The sequence below is a fragment of the Gekko japonicus genome, unplaced genomic scaffold (genome assembly GCF_001447785.1).
Source record: "Gekko japonicus isolate JY-2015 unplaced genomic scaffold, Gekko_japonicus_V1.1 scaffold57, whole genome shotgun sequence".
NCBI lineage: Eukaryota > Metazoa > Chordata > Lepidosauria > Squamata > Gekkonidae > Gekko > Gekko japonicus.
Genome location: NW_015160208.1, coordinates 1,970,416 through 1,982,978, shown reverse-complemented (window position 1 = coordinate 1,982,978; position 12,563 = coordinate 1,970,416). Strand labels below are relative to the sequence as shown.

Here is a 12,563-nt window from a genome sequence, read left to right as displayed (position 1 = left end):
TCGAGGAGGCTGAGCCAAGTATTTGTCACTGGCAAGGGGTGAAGAGGGGCAGGCCACACCTCCTCTGCTGCACTCATACCCTTCAAGAGACCAGCTCCCATTACAAGGCCTGGCCACCTCTCAGTGGGGAGGGGGTGTTACCTGTCAGCCCCATAGAGACCCCCACTGTGGCACTCCACACACAGAGCGTACAGGGTGATGACAGACAAGAATATGGATGTGAGGGTGCTTCCACTCTCACTGCCAGTTCTGGCGTCCACCAGGGTGCCCATGCATCGAGGGTGTCCCTGTGCCAACTTGCATCACCCCTACTGAAGGCAGAGCAGGAGGAGGGGCATGAGGTGCCAGGGGGGCCAACCAGACTCAGACAGGTCCCAGGCACCCTCTTGATGCGCCCCTGTCCCTCACCCACATCCCTCGCTGTGGCAAGAAGCCCTTCCAGGTGTCCAGCAGGTACCATTATAGGTGCTGCCAGCCCCTCCATACATTGCTGCCCTCTTGGAAAAGGCTTCCTTCCACTCATGATTACTCTCCATCCACTCCCATTTAATTGCTGGGTGGGATCAGCTGGGCTGGACACAGGCCCCAGCCTCCCCTCTTCTGGGCCACCAGCAGCTGCGACACCTGGCCCAGGGACAGCTGCCCTGCCACGGCCCCCACCCCTCCCTCTCTGCCATCCAAAGACATCAAGTCCTCCGTCTGCATCACCCCCTCCTCAGCCACCAAAGCCAGGGACCCTGTGATACCAAGTGACCGCAGGATTACAGAGGCTGCTGTTGTCATGCACCTCCCCAGGGCCAGGGTGCTTAGTTTGTCTATGCCATCAGGGGAGGGCAGTTGGAAGCTGTGGGTGGCTGGACCCAGCCCCCAGAGCTGGGGCCAGGTGGTAGCGCCGGCCATGACACTCACCGCACATCATGACACTTGTGCCACGGCCACCCACCACCACAGGGGTATTGCCACCCACATTATGGCCTCTGCTCCTGGCAAACCCTCCTCAACCAAACTCTTGTAAGGGACACCTTTGGCCATGAGGTCTCAGGCATGCTTCCCAGCAGGAAGCCATTCTGTTTCTGGTCTAACTAAGCCTAGCCCTGTTCCGTTTAAATTCCAGGCTGTAATCATGTTGTGGAAACATAGAAAGCAGTGGTCTTTGTGCATGAAGATGATGAGAGAGGAAATTGACTTACCACCTCTTGTTCAGTTCTCTAGTGGGCGGGTGTGATGCTGTTTATTTTATGCCACTTTTATTTTATTTTTTAATGTCGTTGCCCTGTCACAATGAAGGAGCTGCTTTTGATCTGTCTGTGTGGGTAACAGTTAAATATTGCCTCCACAGAAACTGGAAGTCTGACTCCAGTGCGGGATAGTCCATGCACACCACGACTTCGTTCTGTCAGCTCCTATGGGAATATTCGAGCAGTCACCACAGCAAGGAATTTGAATAAGTCTCTGCAGAACCTCAGCTTGAATGAAGAATGTAAGATGGCTTTTCAAGATTCTCTTTCATTTCCCCCCTCTAACTTGTTATTTCTTAAATTATTTGGGTAAATTGTAGTTGAAGGGCTGCTACCAGCCAAAGCCATAGTGAGCCAATTCGTTGTTTAAACAGTGGTGAACAGTGTCCCCTAAATACACCTAGTCTGCCATGGTGTTTTCAACCTCTTCCAAGAAGATGTATTAGCATGTTTGTTCACTGAATACCACTCTCAAATTTTCTTCCAACCCCTCCTACTTTCTTCAGTCTTTCTTACAGGTCCTTCCCTGGATGTATCCCCTCTCCAAATTCTCTCTAATTTCTCATCCCCAGCCAGATCTTTTTCCTAGTCCACTTTCAGATCTATCTTAGTCTGTAAAGGAAACCTGTGCATCTTTGAAATGTAGGAATGGTTATCCTTCAACCTGAAACTGTTTCCTGGGGCAGCATCAATAATAAAAATAGAACCCCTGTTGCAACCCATGAAAAGGCAGCACATTGGTAAAAAATTAAAACCCAGCAACATTAGCAGAGGGTAAAGGGAAATACTCCATAGCTTCAGTTTTGTTTTGTTTTGTTTTTTAAATGTCAGGAGTAAACACACACTCTCATTAGGGAATGTTTTTTTCTGGCATTAGCAACTCAATAAATTTGGTACCTGGTGAGTGCTGGAGTGGAGGGCTTAGTGATGCCTTCACCTTTGGAACAGATCTCCAGAAATGGACAAGAGCACATGAGTCCCCTGGCACCATCTTCTGGAGTCAGTCAGCCATATGTTGAAAGGAACCACCAGGGCATGGCACCTGAAATTCATGTATCAGCCAACCATTCCAGGAAAAATTGGTATCAAAAGCCGCTGAGAGATCTAGGAGGATTCAGCATGGATGTACTTCCTGTGTCTCTCCTGGTAAAGGTTATACATCAGAATTTCCAGCTTTCCAATGCAAGCCTAAAGCTTGGTTGGAAAGGGCTTATCTTATTCAAAGATGACTAAAAATGTCTGGCAACTACTCACTTGAGAATTTTGTCCAAGAAGAGGGGTGTTGTTGTTGTTGTTTTAAATCATGGGGTAGCTCTTCCAGAAGTAGGGTTATTTTCTTGCAAGGTGACTAGTACTACCCACTCTGTTTAAGACCCAACTAGCCTTCCCTCTAGTTTTAATCAGCCAAGACAGGCAAGGGTCAAGCAGTAAGGATGTCAGTTGGACTCTTCCAAGCAATTTGATAATCTCCTCTGGCTTCGGTAACTGAAAGTCATCCAAGCAACTGTGATTATGCAGCACTTTGATAACCTTCTGAGATTGAATTGTTAAACGAGTGGAATTTTTTGTGTCAAATGTGAGTGACCTCCTCTGCAAAATGTTTTGCAAAAATGGCAAGCAAGCTCCAAAAATGTTGTAAGGCATGTATTTGCATCTCCTGCACCCTTCTCCATTGTTCACATGTCTTATGTTCTTGTCTGCACACTGCAAAGATGGGTCATTTATTAAATAGGTCATTTATTAAAACATTTTCAGAACATAATCAAGACAAAGCAACACTGGAATGCAGTCATTACCCATTATTCTGCATTCTCTGCTGTGAGAGAGAATCTCAAAGGTATCAAAGGCTACCTGTACACTGTTCCATGATACCTGCCAAGGTGAAAATTCATTATCATAGCCAATGAAAGTACCCAAAGCCATTTTCTTCAAGAATGTATGTGTGCATAGTCTTTATAAGCTGTTGAAGCAAAAATGTTTTGCATTGAGAGAACATGGAAACTTCTGATTGTTCTCCCAAGGGCAGTGAATACCATAATGTGTGTGCGTTGCTACTTCAGTAAGTGAGATCCTCAGAAACGTGTTTCTTTCAATGCTGTTGTGCTTGTTCTTCTTTAACAGCGGGGAGCTCTGTTGCATTTTCCCCTGGGAACTTGAGCACCAGCAGCAGTGCCAGCAGCACTTTGGGCAGCCCTGAGAATGAAGAGTATATCCTGTCTTTTGAGACCATTGACAAGATGAGAAGAGTCAGCTCCTACTCCTCACTGAATTCACTAATAGGTGAGCCTGAATGTTTCCAAGACACCCTGTCTCTCTAGCTGGCAAAGCAGGAAAGCTCTGAAAAGTAGCTTCAGGCAGACCTCTTTCTAATGGCAGCACCCATACGTGTGAGTAAACAGCAGTTCTGAGAAATGAAAACAGGGAGGTTACCTGAAGTTTTTGAGAAGAAATGGGAAAGGAAGGCACAGAGCAATGACACAGCAACAGTTATGAGGAGGCATGTCTCTTTTCTGATAGGGAATGAATCATTCTTTGCTCCTCAGCAGTCTGGGGATAAGAAGTTAACACTGAGTGTGAATATACAGCTACTTCCAGCATTCTAGAAAACAGCCTAGGCTAGGCAAGTTCTGTGGCCTTGATTAGGGGTGTGCCAAAAAAAAAAAAGCCAGTAGTTTTCAGCTTTGGGTAAATCAGTCCCAAACCCGGCAGAGGACGCAGTCTTCCAACAGCAGGATCTGATGCGTGGGGGGCGGGGCTGGGTTGTAGACGGGCAGTGGAAGGCGACTGAGGGCATCAGCGTGTCCCATCACCTTGCCTGGTCTGTGCAGCAGGGTATACTGGTAGCCGGCAAGAAAGATAGACCACTGCAGCACCCTAGGAGACAACATCTGGGTCGTCTGGCGGTCCGGGGCGAGGAGGCCCAGCAGAGATTTGTGATCCATGAGGATCGTGAAGGGGCGGCCGTACAAGTAGTCATGGATCTTGTGCACCCCTGCCACGATCGCCAGCACCTCCTTGTCTATCTGAGCATAGTTTCACTCCACCACCAACAAGGTTCACGAGTAATACACCACCCGGACCTCGCGGCCGTCAGTCAGTTTGTGACCCAGGACTGCCCCCACCCCATAGGGGGATGCATCGCAGGTGAGCACCATGGGAAGAAACTCATCAAAATGGGCCAGGACGGCATTGTAAGTCAGTAAGTCTTTCACAACCTGAAACACCACAGCCTGCGGTGGCCCCCACTTCCACTGTGCATGTTTGTCCAAGAGATGTTGTAGGGGCTTGGCCACAGCTGCTTTGTGGGGGAGGAAGGAGTGGTACAAGTTGAGCAGGCCAAGGAAAGTCTGCAGCTCTGGTTTTGAGGAGGGTGTAGGTGCATTGACGATGGCTGCTATTTTGTCCGGTGTGGGGTGGATTCCGCGGGCGTCAACTTGGAATCCCAGGAACTCGACGCTGGCGACCCCGAGGAGACACTTTTCTCTCAATGCCGGCTGCATTGAAGTGCTGTAGGATGTCTCTAAGATGGTTGGAGAAGCTTCGGGAGATGGCGCCGCAATGAACACATCATCAAAGAAGGGTTGTACTCCGGGTATTCCTTTCAGCAAACGGTCCATTAAATTCTGGAAAATCCCCGGAGCTACACTAACCCCAAATGGCAGACGCTTGACCTTAAATGCTCCCCGTTGTGTTAATATTGTCTGGGCTTCTGCTGTGGCAGCTGCTGGTAGCTGCTGGTAGGCTTGTGCCAAGTCCAGTTTGCCGAATATTTTAGCCACGGCCAGGGACGCGAGGTCATGGCTCACCACTGGAACGGGATATGCGTGATCTTGGAGGGCCTTATTGATAGTGAATTTGTAGTCTGCACAGATACTGACAGCCCCATTGGGTTTGACTGGGGTTATGATAGGGGTCTCCCATTTTGCTTGGGACACTGGCTCCAGTACCCCCAGCTGACTAGGCGGTCAAGTTCTGCCTCGATCATGGGCTGTAGAGCAAACAGGGGCCACCGGGCTTTCAGGCGTAGGGGACGCACCACTGGATCTAGGTCTAGGGTGACTGGTGGCCCTGTATAGCGGCCGAGTGATCCGTCAAATACAGCCGGGAACTCATCGCACACATTTCTAAAGTTGCCCAATGATATATTTTGTATTCCGGTGACGGCCAGGCCCAATGCGTTGAACCAGGCTAATCCCAGTAATCTGGTGAGGCGGCCCTTAACTATGACCAGTTCCAAGGGCCCTTCAAAGTCTTTGTATTTTACACAGAACTGGGCCACCCCTTTAATGGCGACCGGGTTCTTTTGGAAGTCCCTTAGTGCGAGCTCGGTGGTTTCCAGTGGGGGACCCCCTTTAGGGCAAAGCGTGTGAAGGGTTTCCTCCGAGATTATCGAGAGGGAGGACCCTGTGTCTACTTCCATTTCGCACGGGGTGCCCTCTATTAAGACGGTCACTTTCAGCTTATTGGGGGACCCCTGTGGTAAGAAATGTACCTGGTTCCGATGTACCGAGGTACTGTGGAGTTCTGTTGTTTCTTGATGGGTGGTGGCGCGGCGCTGGTGTCCCTTGGAGTGGCAGGCCCGGGCGATGTGGCCCTGTTGTCCGCAGGCGCAGCAGACTGCCTCCTGGAAGCAGCAGGACCTCCGCTTGTGATCCTCCCCACAGCTTGTGCAGGTCGCCGGTGTACTGGAGACCTCAGCGGACAGTGACAAGCGTGCTTCTCGGTGAGTGGACCGATGGACCTGAAGCGCCTCTTCTTCGTCCGAGGAGGTAGGGGCACCCCCTGCCAATACCTGATGGGTCCCAAATGACGGCGGACGATCCCGATGCGCCTTTTCAAATGCGTTGGTGGTCTGGAGTGCTGTCTCGAGCATCAGGTCAGTGGTTCCCATGAGCTTCCTGCGCAGCTTGGGATTGCGGATGCCCCAGACGAACTGCGTTAGGATGATCTCTTTGACCCCCGGCAATTCACAGTCCATGGTGAGCTGGGGTAACTCGGCCATGTATATAGTGGCCCCTTCTCCCACTTCTTGTGTTCGAGCCCATAGATCCATTTACCTCGCCATTTTCATGGGCTTTGGCACAAAATACCCATTCAGGACCTTGAGTAGATCCTCATACGTTTTGTCTTCCCATTTGGCTGGTGCTAAGAGGCTCTTGACCAGGCGGATGGTGGCTACCCCACAGGAGCTCATTAGCAGAGCCCGCTTCTTACCAGCATCTGTGATGTCGTGGAAGGTGAGGTAGTTCGTCAGCTGGTCCACCCATGTTTCCCAGAACTCTGGATGTGTTGGTCAAAAACCATAAGGAATCCCGGAGCTGCAGCCATGACTCGAGACTGGTGCGGAGAGCGATGTTCGGAGGAGCGGGGTGCGGTGTGGTGCTGCTGGAGAGCATTGCGGGGTGCGGTGTCCAATTGATTGGTGCTCTGTGCCGGTCCCGGGTTGGAGTCAGGCTTGCTCATCGGGATCCCATCCTTGTCACCAGTGAAAAGTAGTGGAGTTCCAGGCGTAGCATAGTGAAATCAGCTCACATTTATTAATTACATCGTAGTGATCAAAGAAAACTTAGCCGGCGCGATGCCGGCTTATATTAGTGCACACACACCCAACACACTCCCAATTCCTGTGATAGGTTCTATGTACAGGGGCCCAGTAATGATAGGTTCTCTTCAGGATCCTAGCGCTCCCATTGGTTCTCGCTAGGATCCGCAGTGGCTATTGTTCTAGACCCAAAGGTCTGTGAGTCCGGTAGACTTCATGGCCGGGCGCATGCGGTAGTGGACATCTTAATACATAACAGGGAGGAAACACGTCCAGAGCTGGCACCAGGAAAGGTTTTTTCTTTTCACCCATGTGCTTAAGGCCCTCACATTCACCTTAATGGGGAGGCAGACCAAAACATTCAGGTGAAGAAAGGCAAATGTCATGGGACAGAGCATAGACTCCTCCTAGTCAGGCAAAGAGACTGAGGACTCAGGAGGAGGCAGCTGGGCAGCTAACACTGCTACAGGAGGAGATACCTCCAGGAGCCTCCTTTGATGTGCAGAAGGAGCCTGAAGACTCTGAGTCATGCTGTTCTTCCTGGGACACAGACTTGTCTTCTGATATTTGGACTTGGGCCCTGATCCCTCCACCCCAGAGCCTGCCGCTGAATCAGAGGTCTCTTCTCAACCAACCTCTCAAAGCCCTGAACCACCTCAGCCCTGTCCCAGTACTTGCCACTGTAACTGGGTATGGCACCTTTATTTACAGGTAGCCTGCTCCTGTAGGGGAGAATGCTGTATCTCCACCTCCTTACAAGATTATTTAAGGCCTTGGTTCACCTTCAGCCTTGGCTGTAACATTCATGATACACTGTTCGCTTCAGCCGCAGTAACTTGATTGCTGCCTTGAGTCCTGGACGTCAGCCTCAAACAGGACAGCAAGCTCTGCTGGTTCAGCTGCTCCAATATATTTCCATCCCTGCTCAGCATTTGAGCAAGATCACAGAGTTTCCTGGGTGAAAATGACTGAGGCATTTAAGAGAAGAGGTAATGTGCTGCACTCCACTGTACATATAGCAGGATCTGAAGGTCTCATTTGTTCATACCTTGCTGACCCTGCATTATAGCAAGCTATAAACTAAAGAAAATTAGGAGTGGTGTCTCTAAGTCTCACGGTGCTTTGTCAGGACACTGTCTCACTAATGTGAGCAAGGACCACAACTCCTTACCCCAGAGTATACTATACTTTATTGCAAGAGACGAATGGTTAGACTGGAGAGGGAAAATGGGTTCCGTATAATATATTTTGAGTTCTGGTTATGGCATGAGATTTTGATGGCATGGTATGAGAATACTAAAATTGCTTCCAAAGTGAACATTTTATGAAGGAGCTTGTGGGCTCAGTGGGCGACAAATGTTTCCCCTAATTTGTGCCTGCTCAGTATTTCTCACAGCCCACTCAGTTGCTGCTGCTCCTGCTTCCTGGCCCTCTCTTAAGTTCCTGGGCTCTATAAACTAGGCCTACTTGCCAGATCCAGGTTGGGAAATTCCTGGAGATTTGGGGATAGAGCCTGGTGAGGACAGAGACCTCAGTGGGGTACAATGTCCTCCCTCCAAAGCATCCATTTTCTCCAGGGGAATTGATCTCTGTAGTCTGGAGATGAGGTGCAATTCTGGGGGATCCCCAGGTCCCACCTGGAAGCTGTCATCTCTACTGTGAACCCAACCGATCAGATTTTGACTGTGATATTATATCACCACCTAGCCAATCAAATTTGGCTATGTAATTACATCACAAAGCCAATTCTGAATGCGCAGAATTGACTTACAGTTTACAGCTCCACCCCCTGCAAAATTGCCAAAGAGGATGGAGCAGTTTACTGGGAAGTGAAACATTCTCCATTTCGCGGTGGTGCAGGCGCTTAAACGCCTGCCGGTAACATCTAGAGGCAGCCACTATGGCTGTTCGAGAATCCACCACGGCCAGGGTGAGCGCCTGGCCCGAGTCCCAGCTCCCGCCCACCCAGCGGCCGGAAAGCAAGTAAAAAAAAACCCAAGCGAGTAGGCAAATGGGTACCCACCCTTAGAAGGGTGGGGGGCATCCTCCTCCCCTGCGAGGCATGTGGTGGTAGCAGCGGCGAGAACATCAAGGCGAAGAACATCAATGGCGGCGGCGGCAGAGCCTAGACGGCATGGCGCAGAGAAAGTGAAAAACTGAGGCAGAGCGATCCCTGGCGGCAGACGACTGCGGTGGAGACCAAGACGGCGCATGATGACATGCATTGTGGGCGCGGCGGAGCCGTTCAGGACAGAGCCAAGGCTGAAGCAAGACACGGAGGCGTGCGCCAGGAACGGTCCCACCAAGGAAGCAGCCGGTCCAGTGAAGATGCAAGAGACCACCGGGAGAAGGAGGAAAAAGCCGAGCCTGAAAGACGCAGCGGGCCCACCACTAGGGTGCTGGTAGGAAACCCCCACCCCCATATCATGTGGCCTTAGCTAGGGTAGAAATAGTTCTTAGAACACCCCTGTAAACCGCCCAGAGACCCCTAGGGGTTAGGGCGGTATAATAAGTTGAAATTAATAAATAATAAATAAAATAAATCTTCACCCTTTTATGATATCCCAGTGCCTCAGTTCTTCCTTCTGTGAAGTAAATTTCTGCATTGCCTTATACTGGAGTAAACAGCTGCATATCTAATAGTTTGCAGTGTCTTAAGAGTTTTAGAGTACAACTGAAATGAGTTAGATATGAGTCGAAGAAACTGAAAATACAAAAGCCCTCTCCAGACTTTCCTCATTCATATTCAGTCAGGAAGAGCTCATATCCAGCTGTAAACGACATAGCTTATGGAAGTGTTTAAAATTCATAACTTACACAGAATCCCATTACTTTCTGCATTTACTACGTTAAAGCCAGCGGTTTTCTTCCTTCTCATGATATCTCCTTCTCCCACTCACCCCTGCCACACACCCTTTTCAAAACTGTGTCTTCCAGTCTTTGCTGTATCCCAAAGGAAATGGTTTCAAGAGCTTGAGCAGAATCTGCCATCTCCAGCCCATTCTCTCATTTCAGTTTCTCCCCCCTGACCAGGAATGGGAAACTCATTCAAGACCAAAGTCCATAATAAGTATTTCATGAGCAGAAGGTCAGAGACCTTTTACGTTCAATTGACATGAACTTCATATGAATATTGTGAAATTCTAGGCAATGGCTGATGGACATTGCACATTCCGTGAAATACCATTTGTGTCATTTGCAATGTAGATGTCACATTCCAGACAGACTCTGCTGAGCTCCCTAGTGCCAAGCAAAGCCTAAAGGAAAATGGCCAGGGGAATGAGTCATCCAGCAGTGAGAAGACAGGTAGCAAATATAGCCAGAGCTGGGTCAAATAGTTCAGGCTATTGGCTAAGGGAGGGGGGGGGGGGGGGGGAGAAGAAAATGCCTGATCCAATCCAGTTCAGTTCCAAGGGGTTCACTGTTCAGTGGTGGTTCCACATGTGATGGGCCATGGCCTTCCTTTCCCACCTGGCAGCCAAGTGACAGACCTGGGGGCCCCACATGCGACCAGGACTCTCTGGGTTTCCCTTCCAGGAGGTGGGAAGTGTGGGGTCGAGTTGAATCCCCTTCAAAATTGCCAAAGAGGATGGAGGGTGGTTTTCCTGTTTCATTTTCTTTTTCTCTTTCTCTGTTTGCTCCCTTTGGCCCCAGCTCCCAGCCACCAGCAACCTGAACCTTTCATGGGCAGAGCGCTTAACAGGCCTAGACTATTGGGCCGCTGTCAAGAATATGTGGTGCATGTGGGCAACCCGTTATGGTAGCATAAGCCATGACACCCTCCAGTGTGGGACGCTGTGGCGTCCTAGTCTGGGATTACCTGGGGTCTTCACAGCAACAAGTCATCAACGCGCATTGCTAGCCAGTTGTCATTGAAGACATAGTGGGGGGCTTGCAACTAAGGTAATCCCACTGGCGAGGTGTTTGTGGGGCATGGGCTCCAAAATCCAAGGTGACTGTAGATAGCAGCACATGCACAGCCAATCCTTCCCGAGAACAGGATTCTGTTGGCAGTGGGTTCGAGCCGAAGCCCCCCTTACAGTTGTGATCTGTTCTCTGAAAGATGACTGGCTGCAGCTGCCTGTAAAAAAAGACAAGACAGGAAGTGGGAACTAAACATCTATACAAGCCTTGTCCACAGAGTGGGCCTGGGGAGGGCGGGAGAGTTGTCCCTGCCCCATAATCACGTTGTCCATCCACAGAGGGAGGGGAGGGTGGGCCTGTAGGGACACAGCTACCTGCAACTGCGTGGGTGGTTCCCAGGCAGAGCGGAAGGGTTGGCCCGGCCCTGCCCTGTACTACAGCCACCTACTATGCAGGTGGCTCCCAAGTGAGGACAGAGGGGGTTGGCCCTGCATTCATCCAGTCATTAGAGAGAGGATGGGCCCAGCCAAGAACACGTCCATCCGCAACAGTGCCAGCAAGAGTTCTTTCCCACATGCTTCTGGGGGGGGGGAGGGCTGTCCATCCCAGAGAGGTCTGCAGCAAGTTTGATGTCTCCTCTCTACTAGGTCACATAGGGTCCATTCTTTTTGTTCTATGGCCCAGAACCCAGACTTGACAACATTTTCCAAGAAAGATATTTCCTAGGGGCACCTTTCTTGCAGGGCTGTAACTCTGATCCCACAAGTCAGGGCATAATGGGGGGCATCCTAAGGAGGTCCGCTGCGAGTTTGATGCCTCTAGCTCACACAGAGCTCATTTTATACTCTCCAGAACCCGCACCTGACATCTCCCCAAAAAGCACTTTCCTGGGGGCACCTTGTTTGGGTGTCTGTAACTCGAACCCCCAAGTCCAATCTGCACATAACTTGTAGGACATGTAGGGGGCATCCTGGGGAGGTCCACCACAAGTCTGATGCCTCTAGCTCACACAGGGTCTGTTTTAAACACTCCAGAACCCACACCTGCCATCTCCTCAAAAAGCACTTTCCTAGTGGCACCTTGATTGGGGGTCCGTAACTCAGACCCCTCCCTCAAATCCAATCTTCACCAAACTTGGTAGGTAGGTAGAGAAGAGTCATCTGGAGATGCCCTGTGATTTTGGAGTCTCTAGGACCCCGGGGAGCTGCCCCCCATGTCCCAAACTTCCTGAAGCAGTTGGGTTTGGCAGAGCAGTTGGGTTCAGGACACAACCTGAACCAGGTTTTCCCCGCTTATGCTCATCCCTGATAACAGGTGTCATGTAGGAATCCACCCAACGGACTATTAGTACACATTGATATTTACAGAATGATGACACTGTGCAGTAAGTGAAGGTATGATGTCTGTAAAGTGGCAGTGAGAAAAGACAGAACATGAAGGGGTAAGAGAACACAGACAGAAGAGGAAGAAATTGCAGCACTTTAGAAATAAAAGCACAAATGAGATGTGGGATGATTTTTTAACACATACTAATTCAGAATCTGAGAATTTCAATGTGTGGTGTATACCCAGCAAGTTGGTAAAATAGGCATGATATAGAAGGGTAAATTTACAAATATACTTGTGGGTGGGTGAAGGAGTAACAAGAAGTTTATTTTCATCGGTCATGCTGGGGATATAAATTGCTGTGTACCACTACTACCAATAATTATGCTTAGCACCAGTAACTGCATTGTGTGTTTTTGTAACACAGATGTGATATAGTCTTTGCCCAGAGTGCTCACAGTCTAGGTCTGGTGGACAGAACAAAGAGGAAGGCTGTCAGGAAAACACAAGATGTATTTTTTAACCAGTTTAAAGAGGGGTACTCTTTGCAATCTGGGAATATCAAAATCCCAGGTTAAGACAAACCAAAAACA

The 12,563-nt window shown here is 49.8% G+C and overlaps 1 protein-coding gene across 1 annotated transcript in view; it reads left to right on the top strand.

The window, feature by feature from the left end:
- Positions 1 to 12,563, top strand: part of RPTOR (regulatory associated protein of MTOR, complex 1) — a 455,351-nt gene that overhangs the window by 323,646 nt on the left and 119,142 nt on the right. The window contains exons 17-18 of the mRNA XM_015408620.1: positions 1,340 to 1,480; positions 3,360 to 3,518. Coding sequence (XP_015264106.1) covers positions 1,340 to 1,480; positions 3,360 to 3,518 — 300 coding nt within the window. The remainder of the gene's footprint in view (positions 1 to 1,339; positions 1,481 to 3,359; positions 3,519 to 12,563) is intronic.